We start from the raw sequence: 18,199 nt of genomic DNA, 5'->3' as shown, positions 1-18,199 counted from the left end.
CTGCAACTCAGAGACTGCCTCTGAGGGATTCTTAACCTTCACTGTGGCACAGAACCCTTTGGTAATCTGATGAAAGTTATGGACCCCTTCTTGGATATTGCTTTTGAATGAACACACAAGACTATCAAGGAAATCAGAAAGAAATGCAGTTCCATCCCTGACCCTATAGAGATATGTGGACCTAAAGGTTAAGTATTCATCAGCCTAAAGATTACATTAAGCTTAAGAACTTAGATCTTATAAGAAGTCCTAGCTAACTAAAGCATGTTTTAAGGAATAAATAAAAAGCATCTTGATAAAGAACTCACACAACTCCACTACAGGAAGACAACCCAATTAAAAAATGGGCAAAGGACTTGAACAGACACTCTCCAAAGAAGACATACAGAGGGGCCCAGAGACATATGAAAAGATGCTCAGCATCACTAGCCATCAGAGACATGCAAATTAAAACCACAATGAGGTACCATCTCACACAGGTCAGAATAGCCAACATAAACAAATCAACAAACAAATGTTGGAGAGGATGTGGAGAAAAGGGAACCCTAGTGCACTGTTGGTGGGAATGCAGACTGGTGAGGCCACTGTGGAAAACAGTATGGAATTTCCTCAGAAAACTAAAAATGGAACTGCCCTTTGACCCAGCAATTCCGCTGTTGGGATTATACCCTAAGAACCCTGAAACACCAATCCAAAAGAGCCTATGTACCCCAATGTTCATAGCAGCACAATTTACAATAGTCAAGTACTAGAAGCAACCTAGGTGCCCATCAGCAAATGAGTGGATCAAAAAAACCATGGTACATTTACACAATGGAATTCTATGCAGCAGAGAGAAAGAAGGAGCTCATACCCTTTGCAACAGCATGGATGGAACTGGAGAGCATTATGCTAAGTGAAATAAGCCAGGCGGTGAGGCACAAATAGCATATGATCTCACCTTTAACTGGAACATAATCAACAGAAGAAAAAAGCAAAGAAAATATAACCAGAGACACTGAAGTTAAGAACAATCTAACAATAACCAGAAGGGAGGGGGGAGCGGACAGTGGGGAGAAGGGTTTTCAAGAACTACTATAAAGGACACATGCACAAAACCAACGGGGAGGGTGGAAGCAAGGGAAGGAGGTGGGATCAGCTGGGGTGGGGTGGAGGGATGGGGAGAAAAGGCAGACAACTGTAACTGAATAACAATAAAAATTTAAAATTAAAATTAAAAAAATAAAAATTATGCTATTTAAAAAAAAAAAAAAAAAAGCATCTTGAGCCCTGACTTCCGAGGCTCAGTGGGTTGGGTGTTGTCTTACAAACCTGAAGGTTGCTGGTTTGATCCCAGTCACAGTACATGCATGAGTTGGGGGCATGTAAGAGGCAACCAGTCAGTGTTTCCCTCACACATTGATGTTTTTCTCCCTTTCATTCTTAACTCCCTTCCCCTCTAAATCAATCAATCAATCAATCAATCCAGATAAGGAAACAGGGAGAGGGGGGATTATGTGAAAAATGAAGCACTGATAAGCTTCCGTCAATATTAAAGTGGGTTCCTTTCCTTTATCTTTTTCTACTGTCACATGCATGTGGATTCCCTGCTAAGATTGACTTTATTTACTTAAGCAAATTTGTGCCAAGGAAACTTTAAAAATAAATTTTTTTTAACTTAGAAAAACAAGATGCCTGTGTATGAAATCCCAAAACAGTTTATTCACAAATAAAACTGTTTCTTTACTCATAGCTATTGCCTTTGGGATCTCTATTGGCAGCTGGTAGAAAATATTATGACAAGTTTGATTATCTGATTGTTCAAAATGCAGAATTTTAGAAGAGGTACTACAAGGGCAGACACATTAACAGCAGATGGAAAACCATCTGACAGTGAGAAAAGACAATGAGAAAGATTAAAATCAGGTACAAGAATTAAAAGCAAAACAGACTTATCCCAATAACACAAATAGTCCTACATATCCAAGATTCTATTACTTCCACAGTATAATAACTAACCTAATATTTTGAAACAATAAAATTGAGATAAAAAATCTGCTCAGAAGTCAATATTTCACTGATTTATGGGAGTGAGAATGAAGAGTATTATGAAGTTTGGAAAAGGGTCCAGTAAGAATCAGTCTTAGTAAGACAGCATTACCAAAGGTAGTATATTGGAACCAAAAATGTTGGCAAAGGTATTGTAAAAATTTAGATTTTAGACTTTTAATCCAAAGAAAATCCTGTGTAAAGTGGAAATTTTCATTTAAATCTAATTGTAGTTGTACTTTCTATAATTAGACCCATTAGATTCTCTGTGATTTTAATACCTGTTCCTCCTTTTTTACTTTTATTTGCGAGTCCTGATTTTTTGGACATTATTGCTCCTCCATTAGAGAGTGGTCTACTTATCAGTACCTATGGTTTTGGGCCATAGGGCTTTAGGGTTCTCTTAGCTCCAAATCTACTAACGTTACTTTCTACACTTTAAAAACTATCACAGTAAAAGTCAAGAAATTAGGATACAAATGACCAGTGGAGAAAATGCTAAATAAAATACACGTACTTCATGATGTCACCGGTGGGTTCTGGGAAGCTGCAACTTTAAATGAAATAATTTAGCATTTAAAAAAAAAAACATTTGAGCCCTGCTTGGTGTGGCTCAGTGAATTGAGCACCGGCCTGGGAACCAAAGGGTCACCAGTTGGATTCCCAGTCAGGGCACATGCCTGGGTTGTGGCCCAGGTCCCCCAGTAGGGGACCTGCGAGAGGCAACCACACATTGATATTTTCCTCCCTCTCTTTCTCCCCCACTTCCCATCTCTCTAAAAATAAATAAATAAAATCTTTAAAAAGAAGTGTGTTTAAAAAACCCACCACAATTTTACCATAGACTAATGGATATAAACAAGAATTAACTTCCTATGGCATATTTTTGGTCAAAAAACATTTCCAAACTAAATAAACACCTAAAACACCTCTAATATTAAACACTGAATAAATGTGAGCTATCCATACATTTAAGAAAGATTAATAAAAACAAGTAAGATAATTCTTTTCCAATCCACTTATTCTGGTTCTGGGTCGAAGGTGGGCAGAGCCCATTCCAGCTACTCAGGGCATAAGGAGGGAACCCACTATGCACAGGATGCCCTTCCATCACAGGGCACACTCACACTCACTCAGACAGGACACCTGAGACACACCAATTCACCCAAACTGCACATCTCTGGATGTGGGAGGAAACTGGAGTACCTGGAGAAAACCATGTGGAAGTGAGAATATGCCAACTCTATACAGACAGTGTCCTGAGCCAAGAATCCTCCCTGCCTTTCAGTAATTATATAATGAAACCATGTTGAAGGAAACAATGTTATTCGAGGACCTGCTGTACCACCATTAACCTTAATTAATAGACAGAAATTGGTGCCTTAAAACAATTAATGATAAATATACCATATTTTATTTTGATTTGGGAGAGAAAGGTTAGACAGGGAGCCCTGCCTAGAAAAGGGAAGAAAAAAAGGTGAAAGAGGAATGAATCACCAACTGAGAATAGAAGAAAGGACATGGGAACACCAAAAACGTACTTTGCTAACTTCAGCATTTTGCTGAGTGGAAGCTCTGTTTGTCTTCAAATGACAAAATAGATGTTATATACAGGGGTATTTTTGTCAGTTTAGCAGAACACTGTTGTGCAATATGAAACCTACCATTGTATGATGTATGAAATTTTTTTAGACAACCCACTTCTTTATAAAGGAAGTTAGCTCAATTACTCAATTATCTCATTACCTCAATTATCACTGTATAAACCACTTCATTCCAATACCCCATTTTTCTGACAGATTCATTCTACTAGAAATGGACTCCTAGGTTCCCATGACTGCCTTTGAGCCAAATCTAGTGTATCATATCTACTTTTATTCTTCTACAATTCTTCTGCCACACTGTACAATTTTACCTCTACTGTCTAAAACTCAATTCCCATAAGATGCACAATTCTACTGCAAGTCCTATTTCTTCATTTATAAGATGGGAATAACAATAACCACTTTCACAGAATTATTATGAAAATTAAGAACTGGTTTCTGGTCTGGCTCATGAGGAATTTTTCAGTTGCCATTCTACCATACAAATTTTTAAAAAGTTGAACAATAGAAAAATCAACAACTCTTCTTAGATCAGTCAGAGAAGTGAGGTCACAGTGCAGACTACTGATCCAAAAATTAAAGAGAAAGACAGTTGGATACAGAAAAATCACAACTTACCAGAGCAGAAACCATAAGCAGAATCCATGCTGGGGTAGGAAAACTTAAACAGTAATTAATGGACTGCTAGGGGCTCAGAGAGGACAAGTCTGAGTTAAAAACCCCAGAGGGACCTCACACTTTTGTAAATGTTATCTCCAAGAGCTCTACCATGGTCTCACAGTAAAAACCAGAGAAAAATGTGCTTCCAAAATGGGGAGGAGAAAAGGAACCATTTTGAAATACACCAAGAGCATTCTATTCTAATAAGGCCTGCCCTCAAGAGAAACTATTTTGCTGGAGCCAGCCATTTGTGATTTTATCAGACCCTAACCTGAGGAAAGGGTAACACTCAAATCCAGCTGGCTCTAGCCTTCCATTTTGGGGGAATGGAAATGTCTAACCCCATTCACCACTTGCCATCCTATCCCACCTTAAAAGGGGGAGGAGGGGTCACACTTAGAAACACTGGGAATTAAAAATTAAAACAAACATAAAAAATACCATTCTATATACCTTTTAGAATGGTGAAAATTCCAAACACTGACAATATCGAATGCTATTTAGAATGTGGAACAAGAACTCCCTCCCTGCCATTGGGAATGCAGGCACAGCCACTGCGGAAGACAGTTTGGTGGTTTCTTACAAAACTAAACACACTCTTAGCAAATGTGGTCTAGCAATTGTGTTTCTTGCTATTTACCCAAAGTAGTTAAAAACTTATTAATATTAGTTTCTTGTAATTCCTTATGAATTTTAGGATCAGTTGGTAACTTATAAGCCAGCTGGGATTTTATAGGGTCATGTTTGAATTTTTATGTTACTTTTTAAAAGATTTTATTTATTTATTTTTTGAGAGAGAGGGAAAGGGAGTGGGATAGGGAGAATCCAAACCTGCACATAGATTTTTTTAGCAGCTTTATTTATAATTGCCAAAACCGAGAAGCAACCAAGACATTCTTTATTAGGTGAATAGATAAACTGTGCAAATAAATACCATCTGGTGCTAAAAAGAAATGAGCTATCAATCCATAAAAAGACATGGAATAAACCTCAAGTGCATATCACTACAGGAAACTTAAATGCATATTATTGTACTAACTGAAAGAAGCCAGATGAAAAGGCTACATACTGTATGATTCTATATGTCATTTTGATAGAGGCAAAATTATGGAGACAGTAAAAGGATCACTGGCTGCCAGGGAAGAGGGGGAGGAATGAATAAGGAACTTTTTAGGGCAGGGAAACTATTCTATATGATGCTATTATGATGGAATCATGTCATTATACATTGTCCAAACTTATACAGTGTATGCAACTCCAACAAGTAAAAGAATAAACTGTAAACTATCAAGTTTGGGTGATAATGATGTTTCAATATGGGTTCATTAAAAAAATTCAAGCCCTAACTGGTATAGCTCAGAGGGTTGCGTGTCATCTCCCAAACTGAAAGGTCACCTGATCAATTCCCAGTCAGGGCATGTGTCTGACTTGAGGGCCAGGCCCACAGCTGGAGCGAACAAGAGGCAGACAAAGTTTTTCTCACACATAGATGTTTCTCAACCCTTCTTTCTCACTCCCTTCCCCTCACTATAAAACCTTTAAAAAAAATTACCCCTGGCTAGTATGGCTCAGTGGATTGAGTGCCAGCCTGCAACCCCAAAGGTCACCAGTTTGATTCCCAGTCTGGGTACATGCCTGGGTTGCAGGTCAGGTCTCCAAGTTCGGGTGGGGGTGGGGGAGTACCAGAAGCAACCGATCAATGTATCTCACATACCTTAATGTTTCTCTCCCTATCCCATCCCTTACCCTCTCAAAAAATAAATAAATAAAATCTTTTTAAAAGTAAAATAAAAATTTAAATATGACCCTATAAAATCCCAGCTGGCTTATAAATTAACAACTGATCCTAAAATTCATAAGGAATTACAAGAAACTAAGAGTAGTAAAAACAATGTTGAATAATAACAAAGTTGGGAATTCACACTTTCTGTACTTAGAACTTACAGAAAGCTAGGGTAGTACTAGCATTAAGGATATATATAAAGATCAATGGAACGTAACTGAAGTGTCCAGAAATAAACCCTTACACTTACGGTCAATTGATTGTGGGCAGGAATACCAAGACAATGGGGAAGTAACACTCATTTCAACAAATGGTGCTGTAGGGACTTCTACTCAAGATGGGAGAATAGGTATATATGGCTCGCTTCCTCATACAACCATGTCAAAATTACAACTAAACTACAGAACCATCACAAATCGAGTTGAATGGAGGTCCAACAACTACAGAATTAAAGAATCTACATCCATCCAGACTGGAAGGAAGGGCAGAGATGCAGAACGGGCTGGTCCCACATCCACATGTGGTAGATAAAAATTCAGGAGGGATACCTCAGGAGCGAGGAGTCCTAGCCCAGCACCGGGTCCCAAAGCCCATGGTTCCATTGTCTGAAAGATAGGTCCTAGTAACTTATGGCTACAAAACCAGCGGGGATTGAGTTGGTGGAAGAAAGTTCTAGAGTCTCAAGCAGTTCCTCTTAAAGAACACACAAAAACATACTCAGACTCACTCCTTCTGAGCTCCAGCACCAGGCTGGCAGATTGAAAGACACCAGAGGAATACAGGGAGGAAAAGAAGTATCTGGCATATGAAAGCTGGGGGACAGCTTTCTCCCAGAGAGAAAGGCAGGCAGAGGCCTCTGTCCCTTTTTTGATCCCTCCCCCATACAGAGCCACAGAGCCTGGAGGCAGATGCCATATCTGAGATTCCATCAACCTGGCTAATACTGTTTGCCCCGCCCCACTGTGGAGATACCCTGGGATTCCATCCCACTCAACCTACAGACCCATTCAAGTTGTTAACAGTGATTTTTCCATATGAATGGCTGGTATTACCTCATGCTTCACAACTTCCTACATCCTCTCCAAAAAGCAATAGCCAGCCTCAGTGAACCCCCAGGCCCTGTACCTCTTGCTAGTGGCCCCAGGCCCAGCATTAGCAGCAGCCAGCCTAGGCTCACAGCTTGGCTTCTCCTAGAAATCTCCAAACCCAGCACAGTGGCAGCCATCTCAGATTGCATTATAGCTCATGCAGGGAGCCTCCGAGGCAAAACACAGGTTGAGGCTGACCTTGCCTGCACCAACTGGGAAATCCCAGAGACTGTGCATCCAGTGGACAGCTACAGACCACATCAGAACACCACCCTGCCACTGCACAATGTTCCTCCACGGAGGGCAGAGGTTGGTGGTCTGTGGTCACAGCCAGTCCTGGTAGCTGACTGGCCTGGGTAAATCCCTCCCATTGACCTGCCAAAAGCAATCAAAGCTCAACTACAAGAGGAGGGTGTACTTAGCCCATTCGAAGGTCACACCTTGAGTACCTAGCTTGGGTGATAGGGGAGGTTGTGCCACTGGACCCCACAAAACACCTACTATATTAGGCCACACTACCAAGACAGGGAGTCATAGCAGCTCTACCTAATACATAGAAACAAACACAGGGAGGCTGCCAAAATGAGGAGACAGAGAGACATGGCCCAAATCAAAGAACAGATCAAAACTCCAGAAAAAGAATTAAACAAAATGGAGATAAGCAATCTATCAGATGCACATCCTTGTAATCATTTGAAAACAATGATTACAAGGATGCTCAAGGAACTTAGTGAGGACCTCAACAGCACAAAAAAGATCCTATCAGAAACAAAGGATACACTAATTGGAATAAAGAACAATTTGTAGGGAGACAGTAGATGAAGCCGAGAAACAAATCAATGACTTGGAACATAAGGAAATGAAAAACTACCCATCAGAACAAGAAGAAAAAAAGAGCAAGTCCCAAACCAGAATCCAAAATAACAAGGATAGTGTAAGCAGCATCTGGGACAACTTCAAGTGTTCCAACATTTACATCATAGGGGTACCAGATATAGAAGAGAAAGAGCAATAAACTGGAAATCTATTTGAAAAAATAATAAAAGAAAACTAGGAAATAGATATGCAAGTCCAGGAAGCACATAGAGTCCCAAACAAGATGGATGCAAAGAGGCCCACTCCAAGATACATCATAATTAAAATGCCAAAGGTTAAAGATAAAGACAGAATCTTAAATGTAGCAAGAGAAAACTAGGTAGTTAACTACAGGGGAGTTCAGATAAGACTGTCAGCTGATTTCTTAAAGAGACTTTATAGGCTACAAGGGGTTGACAAAAAATATTCAAAGTCATGAACAGCCAAGATTGTTCTACCTACCAAAGATATCATTAGGACTGAAGGGCAGATAAAGATCTTCCCAGACAAAAAAAAAAACTAAAGGAGTTCATTATCACCAAACCATTATTATAAGAAATGTTAAAGGGACTTACTTAAGAAAAAGATCAAGACTATGAACAATAAAATAGAAAAAAATAGCACCAATCTATCAACAATTTAATCTGAAAAACAAATTAAGCAAACAACAATAGAGACAGAATCATAGATATGGAGAGCGTTTTGCTGGTTTCTAGATGGGGGGGGCAGTGTGGGGAATGGCAGAAGAGGTGAGGAGATTAGGAAGTACAAATTGGTAGTTAAAGAATAACCATGGGGAGGTATAGTATAGGAAATAGAATAGCCAAAGAATGTATAGGTATGACCCATGGACATGAACAATGGTATGGGGATTGCCTGAGGGAATGTGGAGTACTGAATAGAGGGGGCCAAAGAGGGAAACACTGGAACAACTGAAATAGTATGATCAATAAAATATAATTAAAAAAAATTTTTAACAAGAAAAAAACAAATGGTGCTGTAACAACAGGATAGTCACACACAAAAGATTGAATCTGAGGCTTCCTACACTATACACAAAAATTAACTCCAAATGGATCACATACCTAAGTGTACAAGCTAAAAATAACTTAGAAGAAAACATAGGAGTAAATCTTTGTCATCTTAGGCAAAACTTAGACACTATACCAAAAGCTAAAGCACAAAAAAGGATGTGAGGGTGATCTGGCTGTAACATCTGTCACCCCACTGACACCAGGGTTGATTCAGCAGATATGGCTGGTTAGGCTGGTGTCCTCTTCCTCTCTCATCGATCCATGTGAATCCCTCCCAAAGCTGCACACTTGGTCAAAGAGGACAACCTTCCCTACTAGAGGAGAGGACCAGTCCTCAGTGAAGGGTAGAGTAGTTGCATTCCCCTGCTAGAACCTCCACCGAACAAACTCTTAAGGTACATTGTAGGAGAATGTAGGGTAGTCAAACTCCCAAGACTCCAGACACATTTAGATGAGGTGCTGTGCATGGCAGTATGCCTTTCTTTAAAATAAAAATAAAAAATAAAGTGACAAAAGAAAAAAATAAACTGAATTTCACTAGAATGACTTTTGTGCTTCAAATAACACTATGAAGAAAGTGAAAAGACAACCCACAAAATGGTAGAAAACTTTTACAAATCATGTATCTGACAAGGGACCAGAATATATAAAGAACCCTTACAGCTCAATAATGGACAACTCGATTAAAAACTTCTCCAAAGTAGATACACAAATGGCCAATAAGAACATGAAAATATGTTTAATGGTATTAGCCTTTAGTGAAATGCAGTAGAAATCACAATGAGATACTTTATAGTCACTTATAATAATAATAATAATAAAAAATATAGCAAGTTTTGGCAGCAACATGTAGAAATTGGAACCCTTGAGCTCTGCTGGTGGGTATGTAAAATGGTACAAGTGCTTTGGAAACAGTCTGGCAGTTCCTCAGAAGGTTAAACATAGAATTATATGACACAGCAATTCCACCAGTAGGTATATAACTAAGAGAAATAAAAACACATCTGTATAAAAACTTGCATACAAATGTTCACAGCAGCATTCATAAGAAACAAAAAATGGAAACTCAATGTTCACCAACTGATAAATGGCTAAACAAAATGAGGTAGACGCATACAATGGAATATTTCACAACAGAAAGGAACGAAGTCCTGATACATGCTACAACATAGATGAATCTTGAAAATGTTATGCTAAGTGAAAGAGGCCAGCCACAAAAAAACCCCACATATTAGTATGCGTATTGGATGAATTTCTCATTGGGGAAATGCAAATTAAAACCACAATAAAATACTCTACACACTTATCAAAATGTCTAAAATAGACCGACAGTATCAGGTGCTGGTAAGGATGTAGTGCAAATAGGACTCTCACACATGGCTGATAGGTGTGTAACTTGGTGAAACCACTTTGGAAACTACCTGGCAACTTATTTTGAAATGTATCAAAAAAGAGGATGGTTTGATAGAGGGATGTCTATGTATAAAAACAAGTATGGCAAAAATATTAACTGTAGAATCTAAGTAGTAGGAATATGGGTGTCCTAACAATTCTGTCAACTTTTCTGTATTTTTGAAAATTACTGTAATATAATGTTGTAGGAAAAACTAAATATATACCTGTTATTGAATAGTGTACAGCAATGAAAATATATGAACTACTATCACATACATATAAGAACACAAATTAATTTCACAATGCTGAACAAATTATTCTATTTTTTTAAATATATTTGATTATGCTATTACAGTTGTCCCATTCCCCCCCCACTCCACTCCATCCTGCCCACTCCCTCCCTCCCACATTCCCCCCTATAGTTCATGTCCATGGGTCATACTTATAAGTTCTTTGGCTTCTACATTTCCTGCACTATTCTTACCCTCCCCCTGTCTATTTTCCACCTATCATCTATGCTACTTATTCTCTGTACCTTTCCCCCCTCTCCCCCTCCCACTCCCCTATTGACAACCCTCCATGTGATCTCCATCTCTATGGTTCTGTTCCTGTTCTAGTTGTTTGCCTAGTTTGCTCTTGTTTTTGTTTTAGGTGTGGTCGTTAATAACTGTGAGTTTACTATGATTTTAAAAGATCTGAATTTTTTAATAAAATATAAAGGTTTCTAGAAAGTATTAATTAAAAAATATTTTAAGAAAGGCAAGTTTTTGGATCAAGTAACTCGTTACCCCATCTTCTCAAGTTACCCTATAATTAGCTCCAGAATTAAAGTGACACAGACTGCCCTAGTCTTAAAGGTGCATACATTCTTAATGGCAAAGAATCAGATTAATTAAAGGACATCCAGAGTGGGAGATCAAGCGTAAACAAACAAATCCCCTGCAACAAAAAATTGTAAGTAAATAAGCAAACAAATAATCTTTGCTTATTTATTTAAAAAAAAGATCAGGACAAGCTGAACTACACAGAAAACAAACCAAATTCAAATGAAAAAGATATAGAAATATTAACTTTCTCAAACCTCATACACTTTAAAAACTAGAAGTGACAGGACAAAACCGAATACAGTCAGATAAAAATAGTTAATGTGGGAGAGAAAAACTAGCAGAACCTTTTAAAGTACAAAGGCCAAACATTAAAGTACATGATTCTGCGAACAATTTATACAGAAGCAAACAAGCATAAAACTTCACTCTCTTATAGAAAAACAGTAACTGAATTTCCCATTTACTCAAGTATTTGAGTGCCTGCTATGTGAAAAGCGTAGTTCTAGCAATGCAAAGATGAATCATCAGACTTGGGACTCTAGTAAAGGAGATGTAACATTGTTATAATTAAAATCAAATAGGAAGGATAAAGAAAGTGTCCTAAGAATGATAAATGAAATCCTCAAGGAGTTCAGATTAAGAAATTATTCATATTGGGGGAAGAAGATTCCCCCAAAGATTCAGAAAAAGATTCATAGTATTTGAGCTGGACATTAAAAGCTAGGATTTACATTGGAAATTAAGAGAAGAGCATTCCTGGCAATGGGAATAGAATGAGCAAAGGCAGAGGATGGAAAATGGAAAGCATATATAGATTACAGCAAACTGTTTAGTCTCACTAGAGTCAGACTCAAAAAGCAGGAAAAGTATATAAGGAGTCAGATTATGACTTTGACAGGGATCTAAAACAGACATCTTCAATGATGAGTCATGAAGAATCATTACAGATTAAGAGTAAGAGGCAAGGGATCTGATCTGGATAGAATTTGTCTAGCAGCAAGGAATGAAATGAATGGGGAGGAGAGATGTCAACTAGGTTACTGTGGAGGTCATGAGGACCTCAAATGTGGTGGTAACAGTGTAAGAGGGAGATGGCATAGTTCTAAGGTAGTCACTGGGTGTCTCCAATGAGTGAGGTACCATTCCACTCCACCTAGAAAATTTAAAATCTTTCATCATTCTAATTTTTAAGGAAACTGTAATCTGAAAAAATAATAATCGTTAAAGCACCAGAGCTAATTTTTACGGTAATATGTGATTTCTAGATAAATAATAAAAACAAAATCAGGAGAGAGAGGGGGAAAAAATGGTCGGGAAGGCTTTATTAAAGAGGTTGAAGTTATTCTGAACCTCAATGAAAAGGCAGGACTTCAAGAGGGGAAACATGAAGTTTCATACATAGGGCATTGATTTTTAAATTAAATAATTTGTTCATTAAGACCAAGATATGTTCAATACATTTTGAGCACTAGGCTACCATTTCCACCAAAATGCTAAAACATAAAATAAAACTTCAATTACCTGAATTCGATTTCATAAAGGTATCAGAAAAACAAGATATTAATATATTATAGTTCTGAAGCTTAAAAAATAAGCATTTCATTATATTATAGTCTAGATTTTTAAAGGAAGGGTTGTTGCTTTTAATGAGTTCTATAGGGGATGAAGCCTTTTTTAAAAAAATGTATCTTGAAGAAAGCTTTACTCCGTCACAATTTGAAATATCCGAAATGTTATGATTTGTAACTTGTAAAAGAAGTTCCTCAAAATACAACATAACCTAATAAACTCTCTTCATATTTTATGTGTAAGTGATAACCAGAATTTGAATTTAGAACCATCAGACTCTAAAACGAAAACTACATTTGCACTCACTGCTATATTCACAATAATTTTGTTTTAAAAATCTCAAGCACATTTAAAATTTTGTTTTATCCTCACCCAAGGACATCTTTTTATTCATTGCTTTTAGAAAGAATAAGGGAGAGAGATAAACATGGATGTGAGAGAGAAACAGATTGGTTGTCTCCCTTCCCTGCCCTGACTGGGGACTATTATCCATTACCCTTTCGTTTATGGGACAACGATGCTCAACCAATTGAGCCACCCGACCAAGGCAGTATTAGGCTCTTTTAATAGAATGCCGCTCTTGAATTAGCATATGACAAAGAGGGTCTTAGAATGACAGTGGTACCTCAACCAATTCATACCTTTGGGTCCTGGGCTACCTACCAGGCCCTTTCCTCTTAAAGACCTTCATTCTCTACTCTTCCATGACTTACCCAACCCTTCTGAGACTGTCTTGGATGGGCCAATTTCCTTTGTATTATTTCTAAACACTCAGGAAGGAGAGAATAGGGAGCATATCAGATTTCTTTATTTTTACCTTCTAATTCAAGAAAAGCTGTGACTTCTTCCCTCTAATTTTTAAGGACAAGGATTCAATTACTTTTTCATAAGACAAATGGTTTGTTATAGAATATACACAGGGTGAAAAAAAACCCTATATTATCAATAATTATTGTAAACTAATTCCTACATTTAATATTATTGAGATTTGATTTTTAAAATTGATTCCTTAAAAATGATCCATAGTAAAGGGGAAAAGGCACTATGAATATACATAGTTCTGATAAGACATTCAAATGCACTTGACTCAAAATAAATACGTAAATTCATTTAAAAGAAATACATTCACACAACCAATAACTGAGTGCCTAATGTGTGCCAGGTACTGTTCTAGGTACTTATAAAACAATTTTTAATAAAATCCCCTTTCCTCAGGATTTACCTTGGGGAGCTTACCACTTAGTGGGAGGAGACAGATAATAAATAATCGTAAGTAAGGAAAGTGTATCAGAAAGTGATAAATGCTATGGGGACAAAACGGAACAGAGGAGGGAAGAATTCCAGGACATTGTGGCAGGTTGCAATTTTAGATAGGGTGGACAGAGAAGGTTTTAGGTGTCTTTTGAGTAAAGACATGAAGGAGGTGAGGGAGTCAGCCACCGGATACCTGAGGTTAGAGCACTCCAGGCACAGAAACCAGGGCAAAGGTCCTGGAATATCCTAGCAACTAGGAAACCAGAAAGGTTAAAGGGAAGCCAGCAGTGGGGAGAGCAGTGCGGGTGTCAAGAGAGGCATGTGTGGGGCAGGGGGTAGAGATTATATAGGGTTTATGAGGCACTGTAAGGAACTGGCTTTTATGTTGAATGAAATGGGGATCCATAGAAGGCTGAGCAGGGTGTCATGATCTGTTTTACCATAATCACTCTGGTGGCTCAGTTTTAAGAAGATACTATTGGGAAGGTAAGAGACCGGTTAGGAGGCAACTAAAGAAACCCAGGGGAGAAATATGTACTTCCTATATAAACTGTGACTGTAATGGTGCAGTGCTTACTTTTAAAAAATAAAAAAAATCTGTCAGATCCTGCTAACAGGAAATAACTGGAATTTACAAAAAAGTTTACAATATGGAGTTCTTGGCATATATTTACACTGTGCAACACAAACACAAAAATCTCTTAACTACTCACTACAGAAAAATACCAGTGTGTTCCCTTATAATCAGCTATTTCCTTTACATAAAATTTTTTTTAAAACTATTGCAGCTGAGACTATTCTTTAAAGAAATTAGCCAATATTTTGTAACTGTTAATTATGTACTATTTAATGAAAAAAAAAGTTACTTTTGTCCACTTAAAATATAAATCATTTATCTTGGATTGGTATTTCTCAGGTCATCTAAATACACCATTCCTAAAAATCTTATTTCCTTCAGGGGAGACAAATTTTTTTCTAACAAAGTTTCTCTTTTTATGCTCCCATTTTTCAAAGAAATTATTTCCTTTCAATTGCCACCAAATTTGCATATCAGCATCTGGGTCATTCATTTCAAAAAGGTGAACCACAAAAAACTCCAACTGTCACAAATAACATGTTTCTCCATGATACAAAAAAAAAAAAAAAATCCTCTCATTATCATCTAGTCCTCCTGGAAAAGGCAAATAAAACTCTCAACAGTATGTTATCATAAGGATAAGAGAAAAAGAGTAGTAAGTCAAAGACACTTAATTTGCCTGGAAAGGGACTAGGAATATGAAAGGAAATTTTGAAAAAAAATTCATACCGCTACAAAAATTTTACTGATAAAAGTGAAATAACATACATATTCTTACAGTATTTTGAGGGAAACAAAGAGTAAAATATAAACAATTTACTTGCTTCAAAGATTGAGAAAGACATACAGATTTAGCTTGGATTTTCTAAAGAGACTTCCCCTGTGACATTGTTTGGAAGACAAGGATGTGTAAATCTACAAAACATAATACTGAATTCCTATTCATTAATTCATTCAATATTTAAGTGCTTTTTTAAGCCAGAAATTGCACAAAGCATTGGGGATATATATCATGTTCTCGGGGCTTACAGTCTTCATTTATCCCCCAGTTACTGAGTATCTACTACGAGCCAGATGCTGGGGGGACATTAAGAGCAAACTGGAGACAGACACAGGGTCCCTACTTGCATGCAGTTTACACTGTGGGAGGAGGGAAATGCCTCAAGGATGACACATACATCTAACTAAACAAGGACATTAACACTCAAGTGTTCTTTGTGCTGTTTATGGAAATGTAGAGGGTGCAGGGGGACACGAACAAGGGACTGATGGGTTCAGGATGGGAGGGAGGGGAATGAAGACACAGGAGAGCTGACTCCTCAAAGAGGATTATATGATCACCTGGGCGACCTTGGGGGAAGGGCTCCAAGCAGAAAGAGCAACTGGAGCAAAGGCAGAGAGGTATGAACAGGCTGGTGGTGTATCTGGTAAACCTGGAATACGGAACTGAGGTAAGTCATGGAGGCTTCTGTATGCCACAATTAAGATTAGACTTCACTGGTGTTTAGGAAAAGCCCCTGAAGGGTTTTATTCAGAAAACCAGCTTGTGTGATCAGGTTTTTCTGGTGTCATGAGACACTGGTTTACACAGGAATGAGAAAAGAATAACACTAGATAATGATGTCACCATGAAACAACAAAGGAGACTGCCCAATTAGAAAACTGAACCCCCTCAGGAAAAAAATGAAGCCACTTAACTATGCAAGCCCTTCTGGAAAAAAGTTTTTAACCAACATCATTTAAAACTGAAGAAGTAGAGGAAAGGTTTGTATATATTATGGATTATAACATCCACATTTCTTAAGTTTTCTCAAGAGGGCTGAAATCTCTGTAGTAGACACATCTGGATATGCTGATTGCTGTACAAAAAGCAATGAAACTATTGAGGAAAAACTCTTTGATACAAAGGGGGAAACACGAGTAACAGAAGGTTCTTCTAAAGTCAGGTTTAAAGGTTTCCAAAGTTCAAGACAATCAAGTTTTATTAAGTCAGAGCGTTTAAAAGGTGTGTCATGGGGTGGAGTAAAGAAGGAGGAGTTTAAAAATTAATATATAAACATATAAACAAGTAACACTCTCTCTCTTTTTTTGAACAACTAACTCTCGACCTGATAGGACTAAAATCACTACTTGAAGATCTTCCCAGTAGAAAAAATGCACACCTACCAGGTCCAGTTGATACAAACGGGGAAGGGGGAGAGGAGGGAGGGAAAAGAGGATGATCACAAATGAAAACATAAATGGCGCGGGGGGCAACCACCCATCCAGAACCCATAATCCAGGTGGCTGTGAGATAAGAAAATCATCTCCCAACCTCACACCTCAGACTCCAGGACTCAGACATAAAGGCAGGAAAATGTCACTCCCAACTCCACAAGCGAGCCACCAGCCGCTGGCCATGAGGACATGATCACATACCCAGATCCAAGAACTCAAGGACAGAGTACCATCACCACACCGTGCTTAAGAGGTGAAAGATGCCCCCAATCCTGGGAATGGGGAGCAATCACCCTTAGATCTAGCCCTAAGGGGGTCAACGCGCCACCGCCCCCCACCCCCACCCCGCAGGCCAGGCCTCCCAGAGGCCAGGGGTAGTGACAGCCTCGAAGCCCCCTCAATCTCGGCGGGAGGTGCCTCTACTCGCACCCCGTCTTCTCCAACATACACCCTCCCCTACCTGATATGGCGGCGGAGGCTCCTGATCCGGCTCCGTCCCCTCGCCAAAACTAGCCCTGTCGGACTGAGACTCGTGAAGCAGGGAGATGTCATCCGAAGTGGGGGATTTGAGGCAGTTCCCCATCTTCCAGGGCTAGGGTGTGTGATCTGCGGGGTAGGGGAGAAAGCAGTGGCGGGGTCTTTCGTAAGCTCCGCGGTCAGCCTCGGTCAGCGAGGTGGGGTCGGACCGCAGGCCGGGGCTTAGGCGGCGGCGGCTCCCCCGCCCCCGGGCGCCGCCGAAGGGCCGCTCATGCCAGCCCCCGGGGGTGGGGGCTCAAGGCTGGGCCGCGGGCTCCGCTGGGGTCGCGGCAGTAGACTACTGCGAGGCGGCGACGTGGTGGGGGGGGCGGGCGGGGAGACGAAACACTTCCCCACCCCGCCCCCCCGCGGGGCGGCGGCGGCCACGGAGCTGCTGGGTCTAATCCAGGTCAGGAGGGGGGGGCGCGGCCGTCTCGGCTGCCTCAGCTGCTGCCTCAGCTGCCGCTGCCCTTGCAGACGCCGGAGCCGCTGCCGCGGGCCTCATCCTACTCCGCCTCAAAGCGGCGGCGGCGGCCAAAACGAGGCCAGCTGCGGCCCCGCGTCACGCCGCCGTGCGTGCTCTGGTCCCGCCCCCGGCGCCAGGAGGCGTGGGCAGCTCCGGCTGCGACCCTCCTCCGCCTGTCCCCCTCCCACCACGCCTCGGTCAGCTGTTCTCGGGGCCGCGTGTGTGTCTGCGTAGCCCGTTGGTTCGGTACCTGACTCCAAAACCTCTGTAAAGTTTCTGGTGCTCCCCACAGGCACTTTTCCCTCTTTGCTGGTCTCAGCCCTTGC

The 18,199-nt window shown here is 39.8% G+C and overlaps 1 protein-coding gene across 1 annotated transcript in view; it reads right to left on the bottom strand.

Moving 5' to 3' along the window:
- RNF11 (ring finger protein 11) overlaps window positions 1-17,964 on the bottom strand; it is a 43,827-nt gene extending 25,863 nt beyond the window's left edge. The window contains exon 1 of the mRNA XM_024571189.3: window positions 17,352-17,964. Coding sequence (XP_024426957.1) covers window positions 17,352-17,474 — 123 coding nt within the window. The 5' untranslated portion in view covers window positions 17,475-17,964. The remainder of the gene's footprint in view (window positions 1-17,351) is intronic.
- Window positions 17,965-18,199: the final 235 nt, after the last annotated feature.

This window comes from Desmodus rotundus, chromosome 3 (assembly GCF_022682495.2).
Source record: "Desmodus rotundus isolate HL8 chromosome 3, HLdesRot8A.1, whole genome shotgun sequence".
In the NCBI taxonomy this organism is placed as follows: domain Eukaryota; kingdom Metazoa; phylum Chordata; class Mammalia; order Chiroptera; family Phyllostomidae; genus Desmodus; species Desmodus rotundus.
The sequence above is the reverse complement of the archived record's forward strand: the minus strand, read 5'-3'. Positions and strand labels throughout refer to the sequence as shown.